The sequence below is a fragment of the Rhamphochromis sp. 'chilingali' genome, assembly GCF_963969265.1.
Source record: "Rhamphochromis sp. 'chilingali' genome assembly, chromosome: 2".
NCBI lineage: Eukaryota > Metazoa > Chordata > Actinopteri > Cichliformes > Cichlidae > Rhamphochromis > Rhamphochromis sp. 'chilingali'.
In genome coordinates this window covers 41,633,236-41,654,571 of record NC_137930.1, presented here as the reverse complement: position 1 = coordinate 41,654,571, position 21,336 = coordinate 41,633,236, and the positions used below count along the sequence as shown (strand labels likewise).

The 21,336-nt window shown below is 42.1% G+C and overlaps 3 protein-coding genes across 4 annotated transcripts; all 3 read left to right on the top strand.

The window, feature by feature from the left end:
• Positions 1–65: 65 nt before the first annotated feature.
• Positions 66–5,374, top strand: fsd1l (fibronectin type III and SPRY domain containing 1-like). Of its 2 annotated transcripts, none has more exons than XM_080875091.1 (13): positions 66–184; positions 1,144–1,239; positions 1,341–1,472; positions 1,735–1,836; positions 1,919–1,941; positions 2,222–2,343; positions 2,415–2,648; positions 2,718–2,816; positions 2,907–3,036; positions 3,947–4,032; positions 4,261–4,515; positions 4,620–4,708; positions 4,866–5,374. In XM_080875091.1, the coding sequence occupies exons 1-13, from the start codon at positions 170–172 to the stop codon at positions 4,965–4,967; spliced, it is 1,485 nt and encodes a 494-aa protein (XP_080731217.1). In that variant the 5' UTR covers positions 66–169; the 3' UTR covers positions 4,968–5,374. The 2 variants fall into 2 exon arrangements, with proteins under 2 accessions (XP_080731217.1, XP_080731216.1); XM_080875090.1 differs by having other exon boundaries at positions 3,944–4,032.
• Positions 5,375–7,041: 1,667 nt separating this feature from the next.
• On the top strand, positions 7,042–17,851 carry epb41l4a (erythrocyte membrane protein band 4.1 like 4A). The gene is made up of 24 exons (XM_080875089.1): positions 7,042–7,287; positions 7,445–7,544; positions 7,921–7,965; positions 8,588–8,692; positions 8,767–8,812; positions 8,911–8,989; positions 9,225–9,322; positions 9,882–9,963; positions 10,173–10,260; positions 10,342–10,430; positions 10,683–10,746; positions 10,864–10,955; positions 11,384–11,428; positions 11,546–11,643; positions 11,730–11,796; positions 11,870–11,938; positions 12,052–12,120; positions 12,357–12,407; positions 13,356–13,445; positions 13,537–13,602; positions 13,674–13,709; positions 13,802–13,870; positions 15,170–15,250; positions 16,943–17,851. Exons 1-24 carry the CDS (start codon positions 7,190–7,192, stop codon positions 17,022–17,024), a joined length of 1,809 nt encoding a protein of 602 aa, XP_080731215.1. The 5' UTR covers positions 7,042–7,189; the 3' UTR covers positions 17,025–17,851.
• A 140-nt stretch (positions 17,852–17,991) lies between these two features.
• atp6v1g1 (ATPase H+ transporting V1 subunit G1) lies at positions 17,992–20,361 on the top strand. Its single transcript, XM_080875092.1, has 3 exons — positions 17,992–18,180; positions 18,806–18,906; positions 19,642–20,361. The coding sequence occupies exons 1-3, from the start codon at positions 18,099–18,101 to the stop codon at positions 19,813–19,815; spliced, it is 357 nt and encodes a 118-aa protein (XP_080731218.1). The 5' UTR covers positions 17,992–18,098; the 3' UTR covers positions 19,816–20,361.
• The last annotated feature ends 975 nt before the right edge of the window (positions 20,362–21,336 follow it).

The window sequence follows — 21,336 nt, the reverse complement described above, 5'->3', positions numbered from 1 at the left end:
CACTACTGCGCAAACATCAGAATCAATAATTAATATACATCCCCATCAGTTTTCTCTTCTCCGCGCTCTTATTTTGACACACTTCACAGGAAATGAGTATGTACATACGTATGCCGTCACTTCAGGCCCGTACCTTCGTCCCCACTTACCGCTGTTTCTGTCTCAGGTGATGGACGCTCAGAAGGTAAGAGTGTGATCAATCGGTGATCAATCGAGCAGTGAGTGAAAGTTAGGGGAGTGAGGGGGGGGGCGGACGTGGTGGAGGGAGAGGTGCAAGGAAATGGAAGCAGAGGAGGGGGGATTAGCTGCTAGCTGTTAGCGGTTAGCTTCTCTTTCTCTGGTGGACCGAGCTTCAGTGAGAACAAGAGCTGTGCATTATAACATACTGATCAGTCGGCGAGTACAGGTGGGGGTCACATGACCTTTAGCGTGTTCAGACTTTGGGGTCACAATGAACCCTCCAAGTTTCAAAATAAAACCCGTACATCCGAAGTAATTTTCATAGTAAAATACCTCATTCCTGTTCAAATGTGCTTTACTGAGTTTCTAAAAACATACGCGTTACAAAAGCGTGAAATTACAGTTCAGTATCAGTGCACAGCCAACAAAATGTACATGTCAATCATTCAATCAATAGTCAGTCAGTTCATTCTTAGAGCATCATCATCTCAGGGCTACCAGGTGAAGCTTCGATCTGTGCTTTCACCTTTTATTTTGGTTCAGTGTGTCCAGACTTCCTGCCAGACTTCCGTTGAGTCTTTAACCAATGAGAGCGCCATCTGAAGGTCGGACAGCTGCAGTTCTAACAGGTGGAGCAGGCAGGTGTGTGCGGGCCAGAGACTGGCAGGATGGTGATGGTTGTATTCACCTCAGCTAGGATGCCAAGCCTTCTTTGGTCCATTATGGTCTACGGAGGCTGATCCTGGTCGAGGTGTTTAACCCGCCTTCTGAGCCGATGCTCTCGTCTGATTGGTCTCTGTCAGGTGTGGAATCAGGGAGGAAGATGAGGAAGAGGAGCTCTGTGTGTCTCGCTGTCTCTGCTCTAACAGTTTTGTGATTACTTAGTGCTGCTTAAGGCTTCACCAACATGGAGGAAGGTGCTGTAAAAAATAGTTTATTTTTTAAATGTTTGTTTGTAAACAGGAAGCTCTGCGCAGGATTATCAGCACATTGGCCAGTAAGAACGAGGAGCTCCAAAACTTCCTGGAAGCAGTTGATCACACGCTGACGGGCCTGCAGGTCAGCTCATTAATCAGCTGAATTAACAAAGGGAAGGGCTTAGGTGGATGGGACAAGAGAAACTAAAGGAAAAATAACTAAAGTTAACTTTGCTAAATCAGGAGGAGTCATGCAAGGTGATGTCAGACTTGGAGGCAGAGTTGGAGAAGCTAAACTCTGCCCTGGAGGAGAAGGGGGCGGAGCTCCGTTACATAATCAAAGAAGAGAAGCAAAGAAAGGAGGCGGAGCTTCAGGTAGAAACTTTATTTTTTAATGAATTATTTTTATCTGGAACACTTTATTTTTTAGTATATTATTTAGTTTTACATATTTATTTACTCATTGTTTTTAAAGTGATTTTTTCTACTTTGCAAATAAATAATATTTTACATTTAATGTATATACATTCATAAATATTTTTTATATCTATTCATTGGCAGCACTTTATTTGTTTCCATTTTTTATTTTTGAAGCTATTGATTGCTTGACTGGGTTGTTTTCTGCATGGTGTTTCAGAAGCAGCTGTCAGAGGGCAAGTTTGCTCTGGTCTCTTGCGAGGAGCTTCTTGACTTTGCAAATCAAACACTTACGATCAACACTGAAGAAGAATTTCTCGCGGTGAGGCGTGATGAAGACAAGGAAGATGATGTTATCAGTTCATTTAAAAAAAACTAAAAATGTTTTTTTGTTTTGTTTTCAGGCAGCAAAACAAATCAAAGAACGGTATGTCTGATTTGTTTAATGTGTAAAGCTGTGTAATGTGTGTTTTCATTGTCATTTCATTTCATTTGATGATATCAGATGTTTGTTTTTGTTTGTTTGTTTACAATGTTTCTTTTTGATATCATTGATTCTTCTGAATCTTTTCAAACTAACAAACCACTTACTGAAGCTCTCCAATGATTTGCATACAAACTCCGCCCCAACCTTTCTAACCCCATCCCTAAATACTAACACCTAACCCACCCCACTCCATTGGGATCCGCCCCAACACTGTTACTAGGGTAACAATGGCGCCGGCGTTCCGCCTAACCACTCGCCCTGCGGTGTCAGACAACATGTCACAATTTACTGTGGACTTCAGTGCAGAGAGGGCGGGGCTTCAACGACTTCACTTTCTGCCAGGTCAGTTGACGCAAACAGTTCAGGTGGTTGTTCTGTGAGGTCAGAGGTCACATGTTTTTCTTGTTTCTCAGTGCCGAGAGCTCCACAGATCAATGCCTCCAGTTGTGTAGTCCGTGACAACACCATCACGGTCACCTGGCGACCGCCCGGTGAGGCAGACAGTGGTGGCGATAGCAGCAGCAGACCAATCGAACGTTACGACCTAGAGTACCGAAAAATGGACCGTGACAGCACACTGAGAGTGGCAGGAGAGGCATGCTGGGAGAAAGTCTGTGACATTATCGAACCTCAGGTCACCATCTCAGGTAAAAGGTCAGAGGTCATTATTGCATGGCTACAGCATCATTGAGTTTAAACCAATTTCTGCATTTCAGGTTTGAAGTTCGATTCGCGTTTCATTGCCATTCGAGTCCGAGCTAGAAACAAAGCGGCAGCTGGCGAGTTCTCAGAACCTATCGCCATAGAAACAACAGGTGAGCACACGACGTGGAATATTTAACTGTGTTTGAGGGGCGGAGCCTCAGATAATGATGACGCCTTGTTTTCCATGTTTTTGTCTGCAGCGTATAACTTCAGCTTCGACGCTTCAACAGCGCATGCTGAGCTCAAGGTTCAGGGTGACACGGTGACCTGGGAGCCTCAGGGGGTCAAAGGTCATGATCCTCGCCTGCGAGGCAAAGAGAACAAAAGCAGGTGAGGACAGCTGTTAGTGATGAGGCCGTTGTGTTTTTTAATACACCTGAATGTATCTTAGAAGCACGGTAAAGTTCATCGCTCACAGTATTGTGAAATGCACAGGCTTTTATTGTGAAAGAGAAAGAACAGGAAGATGCACTTTTCTCACCTGTAGAGTGACACACCTGTGCTGGTCAGGTAACGACAGCAGGAGGTGCTCTTAATTCCCTGAAAAAGCTGGTTGGGCCACATCACTTTTTTTGCTGATTTTTCGTATCTCCCTCTGTGACTGGACGCCGCCAAGCTGTACATCATCACTAACTGTTTGTCATTTTATCTCTGACCTCCTAAATAAACATGCTGGCCCTGCCGGAATGGGTCAGCTGATTCAAGAGAATTGTAGAGTCAGGAGGCCACACCTCCTCATTACACATTTACTGATCAGCTGACTCATTCAGAGGTGAGATCGTGATGAGATCACAGCGGCTACCTGTCTCACCAGTTCACACGTGCCTCAGTAAATAACCTTTAACCTTTTTATCCCTCCTCAGTCTCCGTGCTGCTTCCTCTCCAACTTGCTCAGGTAGAAACAATCATGGCTGAGTGGTTTCCTAGCAACCAATCACTCTCTCCATTTGCCATTTTCACATCACTGCTGACATCACATCAGCGTTTAATTTCCTGTTTTAATTAAAAAGTTCATGTTTGGTTTTATTTCAAAATAAAGGCTTAACATGTTTAAAGGAAATGATGTCGTAACATAAACTTTTCTTCCATCATGTAACAAATGAAATGTTTTTGTCACGCTCATCTTCCTCTCTGCTGCATCATGCTTTGGCACAACCTCATTGGCTGTTTCACCTTGCCGTTTCATTCCCGCTATGCTGTTGACATTTATTAACATTTTTTTTTGTGTTTACCTCAGCAGCCGGAGCGCCACGCCATCACCCAATAAAACGGCTGCAAGTCGAGGAGGACGCGATCGATTTGCTGGGGAGTCATACACAGTGCTGGGTAGTAATACTGCACTCTTATTGCAGTACTAATACTGTAGTAACACTAAAGTGAATGTCTTTAAGATGTCAGAATTTAAAAAAAAAAAGTTGATTTAATAACAACTTGGATTTAATGATTTGACATTGAAATTTTATTCATTTTTTAAAATAATTTTTAATAATACAAGTTAAAATAAAAGATTTCTAATTTTAAAAATTAAAAAGAAATTCCTTCCTGGTCTCCTAGGTGACGAGGAGATGACTAATGGTTGTCACTACTGGGAGCTCCGCCCCCTGGCTGACTGGAAATCATTCAGTGTAGGGGTGGCCTATCGGGGCAGCCTGGGACGCTTTGACCAATTAGGGAAGGGCACCGGTTCGTGGTGTCTCCACGCCAGCCAATGGCTGCAGAGCTCTCTTGCCGCAAAGCACAACAACCGAGCAAAGACACTGGATTGGCCATTACCTCACCGAATCGGAATCTACTGTGACTATGACAACGGTCCGAAAAACAAAGAGTATTTTCAACTTCCTGGTTGCTCATTGACAGTGTGTTTGTTTTGTTTGTTTGTTTTTGTTTCTGAATTGACTTCCTGTTTGTTTCAGGTGATTTGTTGTTTATTGATGTAGATCATCTTCGTCTTGTTCACGCCTTCAAAACAAAGTTCAGCCAGCCGCTTGTCCCCGCCTTCACCGTGAGTACTATAACAGTAACACTACAGTAATAGTACAGTAATACTGTACAGTCACGGTTAAGTAACGGTACACTGACAGTATCACAGTACTCTCAATATATTACAGGACATACTCTGCATGTATTAAAGTGCTAACTGCTGTAAAACTGTGCCTTAGGTTTGGTGTGGTGGTATCACCATAGCGACAGGTCTTCAGGTGCCGAGCTTTATGGGAAATTTCCTGACAACCAATCGGAGCCTCAGCAGCCTTTCCCCGTGATCGACTGATGAGTGGTTTTATTTTAAGTCATATCATTGCTGTTTGTAATTCTTAAAATCAATAAGTTTCTATCAGATTTATTGCTATTGAGCATCAATTTTACAACAGTTTTTACTCTACTGTGAGGCTTTTATTGTGAAAGTCTGGAACTGAAGCCATAGTATGTAGCTGTGGATTTTCCTTTGAAAACTGCACCTAGATGTAATTTATTTTCAAGTTCTCTGTTTGTCGTGTAAGATACCATTATTCTGAAAGAGTGGACTAGAGACAGTGCTGCACATTGCTACTAAACTTTATTTTGAAACTTCTTATTCTGACCACATGACTGACTTTTATTGTGAAGGAACCAGGGTATAAGATTTTATGAAATCATTGATTAAAAAGTGAATTTATTGATCTGACCAGAATCAATGTTTTCTGTCAATGAACACAGTTTGAAAAATAAAAGCACACAGAAAATGCTCGGTGATCCCATCAAAATAAAACATGAATAATTTACAGAATCTTTTTACAGTGTAACACCACCCAGCAGCCAATCAGGAGAGAGAAAGTGTGACATCAGCCGTTTGGGACAAATTAAAATAATTAAGGATTATTGATCTGAAGCTCCTCTTCATCACTTCTCCTCAGACAATCCTCTGTGCTCGTCTTTGTCTTGCCTCTTCTTCGCCTCCTCTGCCTTCCTCCTGCAGACCTCATAGAGGCGAAAGGCAGCAAAGGCGGTGGCGAGCAGACAGGCAGCTCCCAGGATTGACCACCAGCTGAAGGAGGAGGAGGAGGCTCCCTGCAGAGAGGAAGGAGAGGACTGCGTGAGCAGGAGGTCACGTTGGACCCAAAATCAAAAGTCTGACGGTTACCTTGATGAAGCTATAGACTCCAAAACACAGGAGGATGATCACAGCAAGGATCTGAATGCAGACGGGAGGACTGGAGTCAGCTGCCATGATTGGTCCTTTTGTTAAATGTCACAAGCCAATCAGAACACCCGATTTCAGATTTAAAATCAATTTTTAACTTTACCTCTGTTTGTTTATAAAGTCTTTTATTGTAAAACAAAAAAACCTGAAGTATGCCTTTATCCTGTGAAGTCACAGGATAAAAAAAAAAAGTTAAAGGTAAAAATATGAAAACATTTATATCAATAGAAATAACAGAATTAAAAATCAAACTGAAGAAAAAAGTCACGTAAATAAATAAACAGATTAAAAAAATCTCATTAAAAATAAGAGTGCGGTGATCTCAGTGTGAACACTGGTCTGAGCGACACAGCGCAACCGAGACGTTTTTAACAGCTACTTTAATCCCACACTGTAAAAAAATTTCACCATCAGCTGATTACACTGTAAAAACAAAAAACTGGTTAAAACTGTAAAATAAATCTCAAACATACATGTTTCTATGAATATATAGCTTTTTGTATTTAAATTAACTTTTATTTACTTTCGTACATGATGAGACAGAACACTAAGTATTAGTTTTAAACATAAAAAAGTAAAATATGGTGGTTAGCACTGTTGCCTCACAGCAAAAAGGTCCTGAGTTCAATTCTACCATCATGCTGGGGTCTTTCTGTGTGGACACAGTCCAAAGACATGTAGTTAGTGGGGAAAAGTTAATTGGAAACAATAGTTGCAAATGGTTGTCTGTGTTAGCCTGTGTTAGCCCTGTCCAGGGTGTAACCTGACTCTCGCCCTAAGACAGCGAGATAGGCTCCAGCACCCTGCGACCCTGAAAAGGGTAAGTGGTGAAAATAAGTAAAGATGTTTAAAATGATCTTTCCTCAGTAATATTGAACTAAAACTGATTTAATAAAACATCACAATGCAGAAGTTCTTTAAATTAATCTTATTTTTTTATTGATCGACTTTAAACACTGAAAGTTGTTTTTGTGTTGACGGGGCGTTCAAGGGATCCGCCTCAGCCTCTGCTAATCCTGCACTCAGATTAATGAGGCAGTGAATGCAGCGCACACACACACACACACACACACACACACACACAGGAAATTAGCTGACTGAGCCTCAGTAAGAAGTTATATTTGTGATAAATTGAGCATAAAAACTGATCATCAGTGAAACTTAAAATTTGTGTCAATTGTATATAAAATTCTGTTTCAAATTATTCTGTACACACACCTGCTTTTTGGAATTATTTGTTGAAGTTTTTTTTAAAGGGAAACAAAGCAAAATGGAAATCAGAGGAGAGGGGGAGGAGTTATCTCTATGGTAACACAGCAACAAACCCAGAGAAACCAGAGAAGAAGGAGAGCAGACTTTGACAAAGGACCAGAGGAGGAGAGGAAGAGGAGGATCAGCAGCAGGTGAGCAGAGAAGCTGGTGACTCTATTTCCCATCATTCAGGGCTCAGTTTGATTCTGTGGTTTGTATCTGAGGTGCTTCAGATGTCATGCTCATCATCACCATCACTCTGTAGCTGCCACCTTTATCTTCATCAGGCTGTAACTCTGCTCATGACAGGACAATGGCCTGTTTCCGGGGCAACCGGGAGGAGTTTTACGGAGAAGTGCTTCTATTGGACAACAGAAAGCTGACACTGACGGTCGAACAGGGCATCAAGGTCAGTGCCGACTTCCCGTTGGCCGTTTCCTCTCCCCTCTGAGTAAGACTGTCACCACTCTGTGGCCTCCATCAAACCTCTATGCAGTTAGAGGGGACTGACTTTGAAAGATCATTATTAAGAACTTCCTGTTATGAACTTTGATTTTAGTGGCAGTAAAAAATAGAAAACCTGACAGGTTTGATAGCTGTGTATTATTGTGGGGTCTTTACCTTACAATATATATTGTTGTGGTGGTATATATATTTATATATTGTTGCATTGAACTGATTGGGCGGAACGGTAATACAATGGTTAGAACTGTTGCCTGACAGCAAGAAGCTCTTGAGTTCAGCCTTGCCGGCTTTTCTGTGTGGAGTCTGCATGTTCTCTCCAGGTTCTACAGCTACCTCCTACAGTGCAAAGAAAAGCAGTTAGTGGGGTAAGGTTAACTGGTGAATCTAAATTGCCCATAGGTGTGAATGGTTGTCTGTTTCTCTGTGTTAAATTAGCACTGCGTCAGGCTGTCAATACAGGGTCTACAGGGTCTGGCAATAATACTGTCCATCCCACGGACTTATCTCAAATCTCATGGCGATAGAGCCTTCTCCGTGGCAGGTCCCAGACTTTGGAGCAATTTAAATCACTACTAAAGACACATTTTATGCCCTGGCTTTTAACACACTATGACCCAAGTATTCTGGTCTTATTTTAATAATTGTAGTTATTGTTTTAATTCTTTTATTGTCCTATTATTGTTTTATATTATTATTATTATTGTATTACATTGTTGCTTTTTAATGCCATTTTTATATTGTTAAGCACTTTGTGCAGCATCGGCTGTTTGAAAGGTGCTATATAAATAAACTTGACCTTCACCCTACCTCTTGCTTATAGTGGCTTGCATAGGCTCCATCCCCCCATGACCCGATAAGGCTAAGTGGAAGAGAATGAATGGATGAATTGAACTGAATTGATAGGTTTGATAGATCTGATAAGTTCTTCAGCATCCTGTCTCTGTGAGTGATGAAAGCTCTGAATGTGACGCAGTGTATTGTCCTCAGAGATCATCAAAGGCGGTCTCCATCTTGCAGCTGGTGTTCGTTGAGCTAGGCGTGGTCGAGGTTGAGTTCTTCGGTTTAAAGTTCTGTGACAACTGGCAGCAGACGGTGAGAACACAAACAAGAAGTCCAAACTGAGCGCGCTCAGGAGCAGCAGCAGTTACTGTTTGTGTTTCTTTCAGCTCTGGTTGGATCCTTCAAAGACTCTGTCACAGCACAAGGAACTCGGTGAGCTGCAACATGAAATTCATCAGTAACATAACTGATCTGTCTTATTGATTTATCCTCAGATTCTCAAACAGCACATTTCTCATTTTTTGTTCCAGCTGGGCCGCCGTACATTTTCTACTTTGGAGTCAAATTTTACATTGAAGATCCATCGAAGCTGAACGAGGAAACAACCCGGTATGTTTCAGTGCAACCTAACAAATCCATGAAACACTAAACGCATCATATCTGTCTCAACAAGCCTGCCACCTCATCAAAGGTGGCCTTATATGGCCATCTGCCACGGGTGCCCTTAACGGTCCCCCCTCCCCAACATGGGTGGCCTTATGTGGCCCTCTGGCATGACTAAGCCACCATAATTTCATCTGCTTTTTAAATACCCTTGGTGAAACTCATGTGTTTCCTGTGTCAGGCGTCAATTTTACCTCCAACTTTGTCAGGATGTACGTCGAGGTCGCCTGCCATGCTCCGGCCACCTCAGAGCTCAGCTGTGCGCTCTGATGCTGCAGGGTGAGAAGAAAATGTATGGAATTATTTTTCTATCATAAGTCACAAACGAGAAAAGATAATACAGGCATTACATTACATTCTTTGTGCATAAGTTTGAGCTGCATATACATATAGAAAATGTGTTCCTGACAGAGAAGATTTCTGACATTTTGTGTCAATTTAAGAATGTAACAATTTGATTATTTCTAATAAAAAGAGTGTGAAACTCAAGATCGACTTGTATGTTTAATTATGTGGGCTAAAGCCAATAAGAAAGTTACAGACTTTTTATGAAACGTGTATACTTACTGCATTTGATGTATTTTAACCATATATAATACATATTAGAGAATGTAACACCTGCATATGTGTAAAGAAAAGGCTTTGAATTTGATTCTGCACGTCTCCGAAAACGTCAGAGCACTTTTGCAAATGAAATGAGTAAAATGAAATATTTGCTCAGAATATGTTTTTTCTCGTGTATGACTTGTGACATCAAAATAATTCTGTACACCCGTTCATATGTGTGACTTCTTCATCAGTCAGTAAGTTCATTATTGATCTCCCATGTTTGTTTCAGCGGATCGAGGCAACCAGAGTGAGGACAACACATCAGATGCTGAGGAGACGCAGGAAGTTCAACTCATCCGCAAAACGCTCAGGTACACAGGAAATGATGCCATGCTGTTAAAGGTCTTGTTTCTGTAATCACATGACCTGATCCCATATTTTATTTTGTTCTGCCACCATCAAAAATATTTTTAAAAAATGATCAATAATCAATACACGACAAAAGATGGAGCTGCACACTAACAAAAGAAATCACTTTGATTGATTGAATGATTGATTGATTCTTTCTCTTGCTGTGCAGTGGCGTCCCTCGCTCTGAGGCTCAGCGCCACTTCCTGTCTGTCTGCAGCTCTCTGCAGATGTATGGCGTCTCTCTGTTCGCCGCCTATGTAAGCCTTTTGATCACTGATCAATACAAGAACTTCAGCCGATCAATCACTGATCCGTGCTGACACCATGACTTTGTGCAGGGGGAGAACCACACCGAGTACTTCCTGGGTCCAACACCAGTAGGAGTGGTCATCTTCAAGAACAAAGAGCTGGTGGGAAAATATCTGTGGTAGGTTAAAAACGCCTGGATGACATCACAGTGATATGACCCAAACAGAAGGTTCATATCAGTGTTAATATTTAATGATATGTATTGATCAGTTTAAATGTGTGTTAACATTTCCCTGAGATGAAGACAATGAGTCATGGTCAGGAGGATTAACAGCTAGGGGGGGCAGCAAGGAGGGGGCGGGGCCAAAACAAGAGGAAACAGAAATATATGACCTCAGTCATGTGACCCTCAGCTTGCTGTCTTTTGCAGGCAGCGAATCATCAAACTTCACTACAAAGACGAGAAGTTCGAGCTCAGAGTGTCAGGCAGAAACGTGAGTTCCTATTGGCTGACTAATGCTAAGCTAATGCTAACAGTGATCATTAGATAAAAAACATATTTTTTAAAAATGCAAAAACGTTATTTATAAAAGAAACTGCATGGCTTTCAGGGTTCAGCGACATCGTTCTTCTTCCAAACATCCGACTGCCGCAGCTGCAAACATTTGTGGAAGTGTTGCGTTGAACATCACACCTTCTTCAGGTAATGCACACCGGCCTCTGTGATGATATTTAATCTGCTCACCTTCTCCAGGTATTCAGCTCTGCACACTTTGTATCTGATTCTGAAACAAAATGTTTCAGCTTCTCCTGGTTTCTTCTGATTGGCTCATCTGGCTTCCATAAACTAAACCTGGTTCTCGTAGGCTCCACCTTTCCCTCTTCTCAAATCACCCCATGAGCCTGCCTTTACCCATTTCACATGTGTCAGAAAACCTGAAAATAGTGAAAAAAATAAGGATACCTGCACTCTGTGACATCACACAGATCCATGAGGAGAAAAAAAGAGACAAACACACCCATACACATACAGACTCACACAGACACACACACAGACACACACAGAGTTACACGTGCACAGAAAGACACAGACACGCACTCACGCAGAACTCAAATTTTTTTTGTTTTCAGGATGTCAGAGATAAACCTTTTAACACACAAACTGAACCACAATAGGTAAGCACACACACACACACACACACACACACACACACACACACACACACACACACACACACACACACACACACACACACACACACACGTTTCTGATGATGCATCCTTTTCTTCCAGTTTCACTTGCTCTAAAACTCCGTCTCTCCGTCTGTTGAAAAATGGCATTGACAACAAAACGGCATCAGCTGATGTGTGTGTGAGGGCAACGCGTCAAGGTGTGTTTAGGAAGACATGCTGTGGTTTTACTATCTGCTCCTGTAATAAAATAAACTACAGCTCTGTCCCCACTTCTCTATTCCAGCCAATCATAAGCCAAGTTGCAGTAGTGAACTAATAACAAAACACAGCGCACTACCTGCTGTTCAGAGGTGAGAGAATGTGCTGATGTCATGTGATGCTGACATGCGATGATGTATTTTGATCACGTATCTGAACTTGCAGAGGGTCAGAGGGCAGGGCGAAGCCTGATCATGCTAAGCCCAGTGCACCATGGGAAAACAACACAAACATGTACGTTTAATAACAACCTTCTGCAAGGTGTAATCTGATTACTGATACATGTAATTAAATTAATGCAGAATGTAATCTGATTGCCACTGTAATCTCCGATTTCCTTGAAACAGTGGTCTGTTCAACCCAAAGTTTTGTCCAAACACCAACAAAGACGAACAAGTCCCAGGAAGACCACAAAGGTAAGGCAGGAAGGGAGAAAGGAAATGAAGGAAGGATGAAATGGAGGCTTAAATGAAAAAAGGAAGAAAGTAAGGAAGGGATAGGGAAAGAAAGGTATAAAAAAATGGGAGGTTGGAAAGAAGGGAGGGAGGACAATGGGGAGGAAGTAAGAAAAACGGGAAAGAAGGAGTCAGGAAGGGAGGAAGGAATAGTAAAGAGGGAACTAAAATGACACATTTTCCTGTTGGTGTTTGAGGCGGAGCAGAAGTCTTGATGGAGATCGACCAATCAGAGAGCAGAGGAGGAGGTAAGGAAACTGTCATTTCTTTAATGCCTTCATTTGTTTCTAATGAAAGCTGTGTCCAAATTCAGAGGCTGCAACCGAGACCTTCAGATTTGCGTCACCGCTCTCTCGGTGGAGGTTAATAAAGTCAGCCGTCTGCTCCTTGCTATGTAAAATATAACAGGGCATTGGAGTAAATTTTCTACCATCTCACACTTCTGTTTAATCAGTTTTCTGTTTGATGTTTATTCAGCTATGTGAAAACTATAACTTTAATCTCAGCCAAACTGATTTATTCATAAACAGATAAAACACTGGAAAAAGCCAAACATTTTTAAGTTATCTGAGTGTGACTTATATATCATGTTTAACCTGAGTAGCAAAGACCACAGGGGGTTGAAAATGATTTGCCGGGAGTTCGCTGCTCTCGCCAGCTCTAGTGAGCCTTGACCACCTGGTTAGCTATCGAGCTGGTGGGTAACAGATGGCTCCAAAAATGTCGGAGCACTTTTGCAAATATGTGATATATGTGTGTTGATAAATTAAGCAGATATTTGAAGTTTACACAGCTACATTCTTGCCTGAAATGTATCATAAAAGTTTATTTTGTGACCCAGAAAGAGTAATCAAAATAATATTACAACTAAGTAGCTGCCGCCATTGTTGGAAACTGGAATTGGCTGTGCCACGCTATGAATTCTGGGATATGGCAGGCCACAAAGGACACCTGACTCCTTCAAATCTGAGGAAAAGGAGGACACATTTGTCAGCCGCATTTGGAGGAGTCTTTGAATTGGGATAGCCTACGTCACGATGTATGTGACGTAATCGGCCTTCAAATGCGGCCTCAGGAGGATGCACCCTCTGAATTTTATTCAAAAGTTTTTTCATGTTTGTCCTCTGTGTGTCATGATGGTCTGCCCACCCTCAGGTTGACCGTTCAAGATATTTAATTGGCTCTCTGCCCAGCAGGTCTCATTCCCGTGGCAACACGAGCAGCGGCAGCGAATCAGAAAAGATGTCAAGTAATAGTGAGCGGTGCCGAAGAAGACCCCCAAAATGGTAAAAAAAAAAAGTTAGCTTAGCGTCTTTGTGTGGCTAACACTGATGCTAACTGAGCTAACTGTATCCATAATTTCCCATTTGTACTTAGCAGTCGCCACAGTGACCACGGTCCTGACACAACTTCCTGCCACCATCGCCGCCGCCACACCCAATCGTAAGTAAAACACAATGGTAACAATGCTAACATGTGCTAAAGGCTATTGCTAACACTTGTTGTGTTTGTAGCCACAGTCCTGACAACCAAATATGGAAACACATCCAGTAAGTTACACATTACAGAGTACTCTGATTAATTGCAGTAGTCCAATTACTTCCAGTACTCAGAATACTGTGTGTCCTTACCATGTCTCCAGGAAGGAGTTGGTGGAGCCTCCCAGTTTGATTGACAGACAAATGGAGGACATACCTTATAAGGAAGTAAGGTAAGTGAGGGAATAGGGCTTTGGCGTTGACGTCACGCGGCCGTGCATTGTGGGATCGCGGCGCCATGTCAGAAGGCCAAAAAAATCAAGACAAACACACTGTGTTGGAAGCGGGACTGCCAGAACCATGCTTAAAATTAGCGCAAAAGACAAAGGGCTGTATCGTGACCGATTGCACCCAGAAGCCAAGAGACGGTACTTGGAAAAAATAGCGTGCATCGGTAATGTGGACCCGTATGAAATAAGGCAGTGGAGTGGAAACCCAGACAGCCTACCGCTGTTGTCCTATCCCGATATCTTCGCGTACCTTGTCTGTGGAGTCAGCGCATAGGGGAAATCATTTTCATAATTATAAATCCCTGGAGGCGCACATCTGATTCACAAACGGTTGGGTACAAGATTTGGCCGTTTTTAAGCCTCCACGTTGGCAGTACGTTGACCATATGACCAAGATACAGCCAGAGGTTGCACATAACATTGACTTCTCCTCAGCACCTGCCCCAAAATTTGCTCTAGATGAACGATTCATGATTGATGCCAGCTGTGCGTTGCCATGTAAATAGTTTGCATTTCATGTGTATGTACTTGCTAAGTACATTTGAACAGATCTTGAAAAAAAACAAAACATACTTTTTTCTGTTTTATTGAAACCACTTTACAGAAAGTACAATTATTTACAATGAACTGTACATGCAACACAGCAGTTTTATGAATATTCAACAAGAGCAAGTTTCATTTGGCCCTGGTTTGACCAAGGGGCACATATTCACCAAAACACAGCACACCTTAACAATCTTATCAATCAGTGCTGTCTTCACCCTCACATGATGTGAGTAATCGGATTGGCATTGTAGTGTGTAGCATTTTGAACTTGTTACGCAAACTACCTATTACTCGCTCAACATGAATTCTCAGGTGGGCAATTGCTCTCGTTTGGGGATGGCAGAGAACTCGATATCCGCTCGTCTGACCGCTGCAATCCAAGCCTGACATCTTCGTTTAGTATTATCGGATACATGAGATCCCTCCCGTTGCCTCCAGGAGGGGAAACGATGAAAAGAGAGCCCATTTTCCAGCTTCTTGCCTTCCCTATCATGTGATCTACCGTTGCAACCGACAACACAGTACCTACGAACCACAGCTGACGCTTCCGTGTGCTTTGTCTGGCCTACTGTCATGGCAGGAGGGGGCGTGGCCGTGACATCACGCTCCAAAGCCCAAGGAACTCCAAAGGCAAGGAACTGAGGGAGGGAGGAAGGAAGGAAGGAGGGAACTAAGGAATATATTGGTGTCTTTCAGGGTGTTGGGAGAGCCAGTCAGAATGCGTCGTTCTCGTTGGACTCGACGGCATCAGCGGTGGGTGTCAGCCTCAGACCTCCGGTGGGTGTGGCTCACTGTGTTCACGCCTCATACTGGAAACATTAAATAATCCTAATTTGAATGTAAAGGTCTAAATTGAAAACATTGGTCAACCTTCAATTTCAGGAACAGGCCAAATCACAGTAGGTGAAATTCAGATCCAACCTCAGGTTAGTTCCACAGATGGTCTCAGGTGCTGTCGCCAAAACAAATCAGAGAAACAAGAAACCCGAAATCGCTTTATGATCACTACAGAACAAAGAATCACTCAGAGGAATACAGAAAAATACAGACCGGCCCTCCACTGACAGTCACGACTCTTCTGACCGGCCAAAAGACAGTCAGAAAATCTGGTTTACTGTGGAGTGTAATCTGATTACTGTGGGGTGTAATCTGAAGTAAATTTAGATGACATGGTTTTGGACAGTATGAGAACTGTGACTGATAACTTATCATGTATAATAACTGTATTTTTTACAAGGAATGAAAGAGAAATGTAATAATCAGCTCACTATTAATGACATCATTGGGGCTGCCACTGTTTGCAGTTTATGACACTAATTATTACAAGAGAAAGCAACCGGAGGAAGAACTAAGACATGTAAGGCCAGAGGAAACCACGAGTTCTTTTAAAAATGACCTGTTCATCCACAACTGAGAAAATGTTCATATTGATGGTGCATATGACATTTTTAAGAATATTCATGACATTATAAGATGAAAACTGTCCAACAGTACAATACAGCAGAAACCAAGAACTGATCATTTCCAAATGCATGTAAAAAAGAAAAACACGCTGTATGAGGAATTCATAAATTCAATTCAATTTTATTTACACAGCGCCAAATCACAACAACAGTCACCTCAAGGCGCTTTGTATTGTAAGGTAGACCCACAATAATACATACAGAGAAAAATCCAACAATCATATGACCCCCTATGAGCAAGCACTTTGACAACGGTGGGAAGGAATAACTCACTTTTAACAAGAAGAAACCTCCGACAGAACCAGGCTCAGGGAGGGGCAGCCAGCTGCCACGACCAGTTGGGTTGAGGGGAGGATGATGGGATAAGACATGCTGTGGAAGAGAGCCAGAGATTAATAATTCATTACACAACGAACATGAGAAGCAGAACATAAATGTAAAATTACAAAAATAAGTTTATGTTAAACGGCTATGGTGAAAGAAGTGTTCTTTAAACTATAAGAAACACAGTATGGTGCACTGCCTGCTTCTGAATAAACTAACCCACAAACAAAGTTTATGAAGTCACTTAAATATTGATGTAAGACCTTTTGGGATGGATCTGACTGAAAGCTGCTCCGGTACTTTCTCCGTGACAAACTTACAGCTGATCCTGATGTGTGGCTGTCTGGTGATGCCAACTGAGAAGTCGCCCTTTGCGTTAGAGAAGCTGAAAAATACAGGAGCCTGAAATGTTGCCATGACAACTGTATTAATTTTATTTATACTGGAAATCAGGAAGGATCTCCTCACAGAACTGATCACATCAGAAACAATAAAGCTTTAATCAAACTGAAGCCGTGTACACAGACACGCCAATGTCATTACTGCTGTTGATGACATCGGCACTCTCTTTATTAATAATGGTGATATCAGTATCACTATAACAATGCTACAATAACATGCGTGTAAATTAATATGTAGTGAGGTTTTACATTTGAACTTTTTTGCTTCATTTGTGTTTTAGTTGTACAGAATTGCTTCCTCCTCTTCCTGTTACCACGGCAGCTGACACTTCCTGTCGGTTTCCCACGAGCAAGCACAGTTAAGACATGGGCCGGGCTGTTGTGAAGTCTCGTTTTGAAGCCTTGAAATGAGCATTTCTGCCAAAAAGACAGATGTGATCCAGTGTTTATAGAGGTCAGACAGCTGCTTCCACAGACCTCTACAGGAGCTGTCATCCCTTGTGGGCTTCGGACAGAACTTCATGCTTAGCTTCACCCAGGAGCTGCCTCTATGTTTGTCATCATCACCTCTGTTACCAGTACTAGGGACGGAGCTTTATCAGATGGTACTGGTGTGTCGATTCATAGCCACTGTCCAGAGGTTCTGACTTCCTGTGAAGTTCAGGTCACTTGCTGGTTAAATGTCAAGGATTAGGGTAGATAATATTTACTAAGGCAGGTATCTGGAGGCAATTACAGGTGAGGAGCAGTTTGGGGAGTGAAGGAAATCTAACTCTGGCGTTTCACAAACGCCTTTAATAAGCTTTCTGACTGAAGGCTGGGAGAACTGACCCTGCTTTTGTCCGCCTTCATGGAACAAGTCTAATGGAAGCACAGAAGAGTCTTCACACCTGTGAACACACCTGTCTTACCTGCTTGTATGTGATCAGTTTTTGAGTCTCTCTTTTATTTATGGTCATTTAATTTTTAGTGACTCTTGATGTGAATAAATGGCTGCTTCATCTTGCTCTCTCTGGCAGTGATGAAAAAGGACTTCTCTCTTTTATGATCTTTGAGCTCAAGGCTGTTACATGTAGCTGCTGTCAGCTGTTCTATGTTTGTCGGTCATATTTTGGTCTCATTTTGTTCTCTTTTCTTTTTTTTTGTGGTTTAAAAATCTGAACAATCAATAAAAATCTAACTTACATTAGTATTTAAAAATGTAAATATTGTTTATTAATGATGGAGCTACTGTGGAGAGAAACTGTGAGAACCTCCCTCCAGCCCAGCAGGGGGCGCTGATACACAGCATGCTGAGCACAGAAGAAGACGCAGACTCTCCTCACGTGACCGTCTGCAGCGTGACGTGAGATCAGCTGACTGCGGCCACAGAGGAGGTAGAAGCAGCACAAATCCTCCGTCGACCTTGCTCCGTGTGTCCGCGCAGAGTGACCCAGCATGGCGAGCCAGTCTCAGGGCATCCAGCAGCTGCTGCAGGCCGAGAAGAGGGCGGCCGAGAAGGTGGCCGAGGCCCGCAAGCGTGAGTACCAGTCCGGCCTTCTGGGCGCCGAGCCCGCAGCGGGGCCACTGTTACCTTTGACAGGGAGCAGAAACCGTGTAAGGCAGAACTCGGTCTGTAATTCGGTGAATTTACAGTTTCACTGGCTGCTCGCGTTCTTCTGACGTCAGACACGGACCGGACTCGGTACAGCATCATCGGATCGGTCCTCCGTCAGACTGCTGGCACCTCCCTGAGCACGTCAGGGAGGGGATTATAGCTTTGCCCGATCCGACTCAGATCGGGGTAGAAGCAGGTCTGTTTCCGCTGTGAGGAGAAAACTCGCGGCAATGTAACGGCTCCGTGACCGGGTCAGAACCGTAACACGGTCGGTAACTGCAGGGTGTTCACTTCCGGTCAGCCCATGATTCATGCGCGGGTGTCTGTTTCTGTGCAGTTTTTTTATCACATGATCAGTGTGGTTCCGGTCTCCTGATGGTGAAACACTGAGGTCATGTGACCTAGAGTCACAGTAGTGTTAATAACCCGCGCATCAATTCATCTGCAGACATTAAACTTCCACCGTCCTCCACCCGTTACCTGTAAACCTGCGGACTGATCTGAGTCCAGTCTTTAAATGGTTTCTCTCTCGTGTTGTGACGTGCAGGTAAGAATCGGCGACTGAAGCAGGCGAAGGAAGAAGCTCAGGCTGAGATCGAACAGTACCGCCTGCAGAGAGAGAAGGAGTTCAAGACCAAGGAGGCAGCTGTATGTACCCTAGTCCTTCTCCTCCCCTTCTTCCTCCTCCCTCCTCTTCCTCTCTGTTTACATGCTGAAGAATGATTTATTATTTTCCTTCTTTAATTTAGCGTGAATCACAGAAACAACTTTTTCTTTCTTTCTTTATTTTCTTCTTTGTTTCACTTTCAATTTTTGATATATATATAAAAAAAAAATATATATATATATATATATATATATATATATATATATATATATATATATATATATATATATAATTCGTTTCCATTGATTGAATTCGAAAATAAAATCTGAACGTTTACTATATGTGATTGAATATCATTCCTGTACTGCCAGCACAGTTAAGACATGGGCCGGGCTGTTGTGAAGTCTCGTTTTGAAGCCTTGAAATGAGCATTTCTGCCAAAAAGACAGATGTGATCCAGTGTTTATAGAGGTCAGACAGCTGCTTCCACAGACCTGTACAGGAGCTGTTTTCGAAAATGCCTTTAATAAGCTTTCTGACTGAAGGCTGGGAGAGCTGATTCTGCTCTTTTTTTCTACTCTTTTTTTTTCCTTTTTAAATAAGTTTTTTGTATTGTTTGTTATGAAATCATTAGTAGTAGTCATTATTAAATCTTTATCTATATAAATGTAAACCTGGTTTTTATACTTAAGTACTCTGTGTATATAATAGTTATTTCAAAATAAAAGTTATATATAATGTTTGTCTGTTTCCGCCCAAACTCCCCCTCCCTCCAGGCTCTTGGTTCCCATGGTAATAGCGCAGTGGAGGTGGATCGTGACACGGCGGAGAAGATGAATCGTATCCAGGCCAGTTACCGTAGTAACCGAGAGGCCGTGCTAACCGAGCTGCTGCGGCGCATCTGCGACATCCAGCCAGAGTTTCATGCCAACTACCGTGTGGCTGGCTGAGGGGGCGAGTATGTTATCTAAGATGAGGGGGGCGGGGCAAACAGAGGAGGCCTGGACATTAGTTTTGTTAGCAGCATTAGCTTGGATAAAGCATGTGATTTCAGAAACTCTATAAAAGTGTTAAAACCTCAGAGAGCTTTTATTTTGAAGGTTAAAGTTCATTTCTTCCTGTTTTCCCATGCTGGGTGAAGGTGTGGTCTAAATGTCGGTGTTACTGTGGTGATGTTTACGAAATATTTATATCAAATTAAATTTGTTTTTCTTTAAGTGTTTCCTTGATCTTGCAAAATAAAAGCCTGTTCTTTCCACTTTGAACACCAGCCAATCAGGTGTAAATTTACCAGCAGTTGCCAACTGATGTGACAGCTGCTAATAGGCTGTTTCACCATAGCTCTGTTGTCTGATTGGCTGGAGAAAGTGGAAAGACTTTTATTATGAAACTACTGTCCAATTCCACATTGTTGTTTCCTGTTTGTGACCATGTAACTTGTTGTTGTTGTCTGTGACATGGTGATGATGAACATATTAAAAATGTTGATTGGCTGAGTCTGTGTGCTGCTGCTCTGTGATTGGCTGAAGGTGTTCCAGGCGCGTTCATAGGGTAACAGGTGCTTACAGATAGCTGTGGGTTTATTCAATTTAATCGTAGTGATATCTATTCATTAAATCCTGAATCGATTTTTTTTTTAAAAATATAAATGTATTTTGCCAGAAATGCCAGAATCTCAGATTAAAACTCACAAAACTATTTCAATATCCGCCAAATGGTTAATTCTGCACAATAAATACAAAGCGTGGATCTTTTACCTGACGGCATGTACGCAGATACGTAAAGACACATAAAAATCACACTTTCTGCACAGCTCTTTCTCTCAGTGAGCTTCAAGAACAGTTTACCATCAAAAATCTTTATTTTCTGCATTATTGCTTGCTTATTATACACCAGTCTGTAGTTGTGTTTAGTGCTGTTGCCCGTTTGTGCTGTTCAATACCGAGTTTTAAAATTTTTTTAAAAATGATGCCAAATTACAAAATGCTTAGCTGTAACTTTGCTTCACTTCAGCAGCATCAGGTAATGTTCTGCTGATTCATGTTCTTTAATTTTTGATCTACTGCAGAATATTTTTAAGGTTATCTGCTATAAAAAGCCAGGCCGGGTAAATCTCCTTCATGCTTTTCTGTGTTTTATCCTCAGTTACTTTGACACAAAGGCATCACAAGTTTCACCTTTGTTTTTAAACAAGAATATAAAAATATGGATATGTACTGATAAATGATCAGAATGATAATATTTCTGAGTCAAAATTGAATAGAATCAAATCGAATCGGGACCTTGTGAATCAGAATTGAATCAGTTATAGAAATCGGTGACAATACTCATCCCTACTTAGAGAGTCACCTGGGGTGTGTTCCCTTGTTCCTAATGTCTTCCGATTGAGCTCAAGGAAAATTGTGTAGAATACCCAAGGACGTAAGAAAAGATTAAAAACAAAACAAAACAGTGTGCTGAGGATTTGAACA